Consider the following 6,189-nt stretch of genomic DNA (forward strand, 5'->3'; position numbering starts at 1 on the left):
CTCTCTCATACACACAAACAAACACACACACACACACACACACACACACACATCTTTTTTCCCTACATATCCTTCATCCAAAGCCCCATTGAAATTATAATACGTTCTTACTTAAAGACTGATCGAACGTACAGTAATGTACAGACTAATTGGTCACCTGATTGATCGATCATGGTAATTGTGAGACAGCGTAGTGGAATCAGGTTCTCATCAAAATTATGCAATTGAAGAAAGCAGCAGTTTTCTCCCTGCTTAGCAATTTTTATCAAATTTTTGTTTTTTGACTCAACACCTTTTATGTCTATTTACAAACACATTCCTTTTGGGATTTCACCGAAAACGTTGATTTAAGGCACAAAAATATAAATTTACAGTTTCTATGGACTCTCCAGCTTTGGAATTTACCAAGCTTTGGTGGCCATTTTCTCGCTAATTTTACCTCTTAAATCAGGTTACCCCCACCTCCTTCAATCCAAAATATCTCCACTTCTATTGAAGATGGATGGGTATTTTTTTCATTGAAAGCAAGACAAATGACAAGCTTTAAGATGATACCAATAACTCTACATGCCCAAAAATTGACGAGAGCCTGATTCCATCACGCTGCCTCACGTATGTTTTTTGCTCCCTGACCGACCAGGCGTGCTTGATGAAGTGTGCAAACGTAATGGCTACCAGGAGGCGCTGCTGAACAACTTGTCCCCGCACTACGACAAGTTCCAGGAATGGAAGTGTATGGGGCCGGGAGCATTTAGGTGAGGAGCTCATGAAGCCGGTCGTCTGTCTGTGCAGTAGGGCTGGGCAATGAGTCGCTTTTGTTTGTTTTAGTAGAGGTTTTACGGCGCTCGCAACTGCATAATAAGGTCATATGAGCGCCAGAAGATTAGAAGTGTTACAAGAGAGTTGCAAACATAAAAAAGAAGGAGGGGAGATAAGGACGATAGATGTTTGATAGGAAAAAAGAAGCAAACCACACCAGAGCACCCGCCAACCACCCACTGAGTCGTTTTAGCAAAATCCGGATAATGTGTTAGTGGACCTCTTCGGCAAATGATAATTATGTTATGAACGGCTTCTGCAAATAATAAGTTTTACGTCGGGCTGGAATCAGACGCTTGTCAAAATAATGAAATCGGAGAAGTCGGCAATTTTCAGCCAGTTTGGCAATTTTTATCGAATTAAAAAAAAATTTTTGGGCTCAGCACTTTATACGTCTAATTAAAACATATGTGAGGCAGCGTGGTGGAATCAGGCTCTCGTCAAAATAATCAAAGTGAAGTAACTGGCATTTTTCCGCAGATTTCTGAAATTTTATCGAATTTTTGTTATTTGTCTCAGCACCTTTCATGCCCGTTAAAGAACTAATTTCTGTGTGGAATTGACCGAAATGCGTTGACTGAAGGCACAAAAAATGTAAATTTTCAGTTACCATGCACTCTTGAGCTCAGGAAATAACTAACTTTTGGCGGCCAATTTCTCACTAATTTTACCTCTGAAACCAGGTGATCCCACCTCCTTCATTTGCAAATATCTCGACTTGTGTCCAAGATAAATGGATATTTTTTCATCTAATAAACACAAGTGAACAACCTTTCAGATGATACCAATAACTCTACATGCACAAAAATTGACGAGAGCCTGATTCCACCGCGTTGTGACACATATTTCTGTATGGATTTTACAGGAAAAACATTGATTAAAGGCACAAACATTTCACATTTTTTCTCAATCTATGAAAGTTACGGAACTTTGGCAGCCATTTTTGGGCATGAGGGGTTATTGGTATCATCTGAAAGCTTGTTCATTGGCCTTGCTTAAAATAAAATACTCATCTATCTAGAATAGAAGTCGAGATATTTGTGATTGAAGGAGGTGAGGGTCAGAGGTAAAATTAGCGAGACAACGGCCACCAAAGTTTGATAACTTTAGTATCTTAAGAGTTTTAAGAGGACTGAAAGTTTACGTATTTCTTGCCTTTAATCAACTTTTTTTTTTTCCGAAAAATTCGAACAGAAATGACGTGTTTTCAAATAGACATTATAGATCTAGAAGGAGTTGAGAACAAAAAAGCAACCGATAAAAATTACCAAACTGGCGGATAAAAGTCTGTTTCGTGGATTTCATTATTATGACAAGCGCCTGCTTTCATCACAATACCTCATATGAATCCATCAATGTGAGATTATGTCTGATCCATACGTTTCCCGCGTCAGACACAAGATTCAATGTGAACAGCTTGAAATGTATTGATGAAACCAGAGAAAGAGAGAGAGAGAGAGAGAGAGAGAGAGAGAGAGAGAGAGAGAGAGAGAGAGAAAGAGAGAGAGAGAATTAGAGAGAGAGAGAGAGAGCGGGACGGGGAGAGAGAGAGAATTAGAGAAAGAGAGGGAGAGAGAGGGGGGGGGAGAAAGAGAGATAGAAAGAGAGAGATAGAGAGAGGGGGGAGAGAGCCAGAAAGATAGAGAGAGGGAGTTAGAGAGAAAGAGCGAGACAGAGAGAAGGAGCGAGACAAAGAGAGAGAGAGAGAGAGAGAGAGAGAGAGAGAGCTCAACAATGCCCCATCATAACCCTTCCCTCCCCCCCACCCCACCACACCCCCCATCACACCCATCTCCACTCCCTGTGTCTATCCATGCAGCGAGTGCCCTTCAGGCTCGGTGTGTGTGGATGACGGCAAGGACGGAGGCACGTGTTGTCTGGGACAGCCCACCTACGACAGGCCCGGCTCGTGTCCTGTGGTGAGTACACGCCCTAGATTTGTTGTGTGACACCCTAGATCATACACTGTCATGGCCGACCATAGACTTGTGTCCTGTGGTGAGTACACACCCTAGATTTGTTGTGTGACACCCTAGATCATACACTGTCATGGCCGACAATAGACGCGTGTTCTGTGATGAGTACACACCCTAGATTTGTTGTGTGACACCCTAGTTAATGCACTGTCATGGCCAACCACAGACGTGTGTCCTGTGATGAGTACACGCCATAGATGTGTTGTCTATACACCCTAGTTCATACACTGTCATGGCCGACCATAAACACGCTAGATCACAGACACTATCATGACAGGCCTGACCATAGACTTGTGTCCTGTGGTGAATTACTGCCATAGATTTATTGTGTGACACCTAGATCATGCACTGTCATGGCCGACCATTGCACCCTATACCACACACTATCATGGCTGACCATAGACCTGTGTCCTGTGTTGAGTCGTTGCCATAGATTTGTTGTGTGACACCCTAGACCATGCACTGCCATGGCGTAAAGCCCTAGATCACAGACATTGTCATGGCCGATCACAACACCCTAGACATATATTATATGTGTGTATGTGTGTATGTGTGTATATGTGTGTGCGTGTGTGTATGTGTTTGTGTATGCGTGAGTCTGTGTATGTGTGTCTGTGTGTATGTATGTGTGTGTCTGTGTATGTAGTCTGTGTGTGCCTGTGCGCGCGCTTGCGTGTGTGCGTGTGTGCGTGTGTGCGTATGTGTGAGAGTGTGTGTGTATATGCGTGTTATTTTTATCTCACAACAAAAAAGCACAATATAACAACATACCAATCTCCGTACCGTGAGTGGTTGGCGGGTGCTCTGGTGTGGTTTGCTCCTTCTTTCCTATTAAACATCTATCGTCCTCGTCTCTCCTTCTTTTTTTTCTTTTTTTTTGAGTATGTTACTCTCTTGTAACACATCTATTTTTCGGCACTTATATGACCTAATTGTGTTGCGAGTGCCGTAAAACTCTCACTGAAACTAAACTAATCTCCCTGACCTCCAGAATGACCTTGACGCATGCGCGGGGCGGTCATGTGACAGTGACGGGGAATGCCCGGGACAGGAGAAGTGTTGTGACGGTGACTGTGGCAGACGATGCATCAAGCCTGTGCATGTGACCAGCTGTGACAACATCTGCCCAGACGGTCAGTCCTATTGATTTTTTGTTTGTTTGTTTGTTTGGTTGGTTGGTTGATTGGTTGGTTGTTTGGTTGTTTGTTTGTTTGTGTGTTTGTTTGGTAAGGAGAAGCACAGGTCAGTCTTCTTGTTGTTGTTTTTTGTTTGTTTGTTTGTTTGTTTGTGTGTTTGTTTGTTTGAGTAAGGAGAAGCACAGGTCAGCCTCTTTGGAAATTTTTCTGTTGTTTTATTTTTCATCTTATGAGAAACTGGTACGGTTTAAAACACTCAACTTTCATTTTCTGCCTTCTCGCTCATCTTAGGAGAGAGAGAGAGAAGTATGATCTGAACACTCTCACACGTACTTTCTCTGCTTTCTCGCCCATACCAGGTGTAATGAATGTTGTTTGGAAATGCAAAAATGGGAATGAACTATGTTGCAAATATTGAATAAATAACCATTGTTTGATATCACGATTGTTTCCCCTCCGAGACACGTCTTGTTTGGAATTCGAGATCACCTTGTAAAAGAAACGCAATAAACCAGAGATTTTTTTATTTTTTTTGTAAAGTATTTTACGGCACTCGCAACTGCATAAGGTCATATGAGCGCGCGGGACACACCTAAGATTTTCAGTAGGTAGGAAATTTTGAATTTTGCCCGGATGGCGGCCAAAGCCTACTCTTATCGATTTTAGACCACCAAGGGATCTTTAACGTGCGTAACTTGCACACGGGCCCTCCGAGATTTTTCGCCCTTGTCCGAGAAGGCTAGGTGTAGATCTTTCCTACCAGAAGATCAGGGGTGTGGCAGAAAGACAGCAGTAAGGAGGAGCCAAGGAGTAGCAGTAGAAAGGCTGCAGAAAGAATCAGGAGCCCAGAGGAGGGGGCAAAGGAGGTGAGGAGGTAGGGGCAGAAAGTGGAAATGAAAGCAGACAACAAAACATTGCTAGAGAGCAGGAAAGGAGGTGAAAGGGGACAATTTTAGAGAAGAAATTTTTTTGGGTCGCTACCCGGATTCGAACCCGGGACCTTTGAATGAAAGGCCCACACCTTTACCTCTAGGCCACGAGAGCCCCCCATAAACCAGAGAGATGTACTGTTTAAAACACTCACACTTTCATTTCCTGCCTCCTCGCCCATCTTAGGAGAGATATGTATGTATATTATAAGGTCTCAAAACACTCACACTCACTTTCTCTACCTCCTCAACCATCTCAGGAGAGACATGTATGTATGATCTAAACACACTCACGCTGACTTTCTCTACCTCCTCAACCATCTCAGGAGAGACACGTATGTATGATCTAAACACACTCACTCTGACTTTCTCTACCTCCTCAACCATCTCAGGAGAGACATGTATGTATGATCTAAACACACTCACTCTGATTTTCTCTACCTTCCTGCTCGCCATCTTAGGAGAGAGACTTTTGAACTGCTGTCTTCGCGCCCGATCCCGACTTAGGAGAGACATATATAATCTAAACGCACTCACACTTATTTCTCTTTATGGGTGTATGGTCTCAAAACACTCCTACTTACTTTCTCTGCTTTCTCGCCCTTCCTAGGAGAGAGATGTAGGGTTTGAAACATTCAACTTTCATTTTCTGCCTCCTCGCCCATCTTAAGAGAGTGATATACGTGTTAACCCTATCCGTACGTCGTGTTTTACTATCGTATCCATACGACGTGGGGAACTCTGTGCCACCACTTTCAAACAGGAGATTTACTCGTTAATCCGATCCGTACGCTTTGCATAGCAGTCTGCCAAAATAATTTTTTGAGAAATACTGAAAGTTTCAAAGAGATCTTCGTTCTAGATGTATTCTAAAATATGAAGAATACAACCCCGGGGGTACAAAATGACCCCAGGGCGTACGGGTAGGGTTAAAACATTCAATTTTCATTTTCTGCCTCCTCGTCCATCCTAGGAAGGAGAAATATGATCTAAACGCACTCAACTTTCATTTTCGGCCTCCTGGCCCATCTTAGGAGAGAGATGTATCGTGAAACCACCAGACTGTGAGCCCGGCGCGGAATGTGCTCAGCAGGAAGCGGTCCCCACGTGCGTGCCAGTCGCGTGTGCAGTCTGTCAGTCTTACCAGGAATGTCGCTCGCTCCCACGAGATGAACGTTGTTTTTTGTCAGAGGCAATGTGCGATGGAGAAACTATGTGAGTCAGCCATGGAACCATTACAAGATAGATAGATAGATAGATAGATAGATAGATAGATAGATAGATAGATAGATAGATAGATAGATAGATAGATAGATAGATAGATGAGTG

General features: G+C 43.1%; 1 protein-coding gene across 1 annotated transcript in view; it reads left to right on the top strand.

The window, feature by feature from the left end:
- Positions 1-6,189, top strand: part of LOC101863212 (zonadhesin-like) — a 12,372-nt gene that overhangs the window by 2,301 nt on the left and 3,882 nt on the right. Inside the window, exons 2-4 of the mRNA XM_005106678.1 lie at positions 641-755; positions 2,639-2,738; positions 3,787-3,928. Of these exons, the coding sequence (XP_005106735.1) occupies positions 641-755; positions 2,639-2,738; positions 3,787-3,928 (357 nt within the window). The remainder of the gene's footprint in view (positions 1-640; positions 756-2,638; positions 2,739-3,786; positions 3,929-6,189) is intronic.

The sequence above is a fragment of the Aplysia californica genome, unplaced genomic scaffold (genome assembly GCF_000002075.1).
Source record: "Aplysia californica isolate F4 #8 unplaced genomic scaffold, AplCal3.0 scaffold00549, whole genome shotgun sequence".
In the NCBI taxonomy this organism is placed as follows: Eukaryota; Metazoa; Mollusca; class Gastropoda; order Aplysiida; family Aplysiidae; genus Aplysia; species Aplysia californica.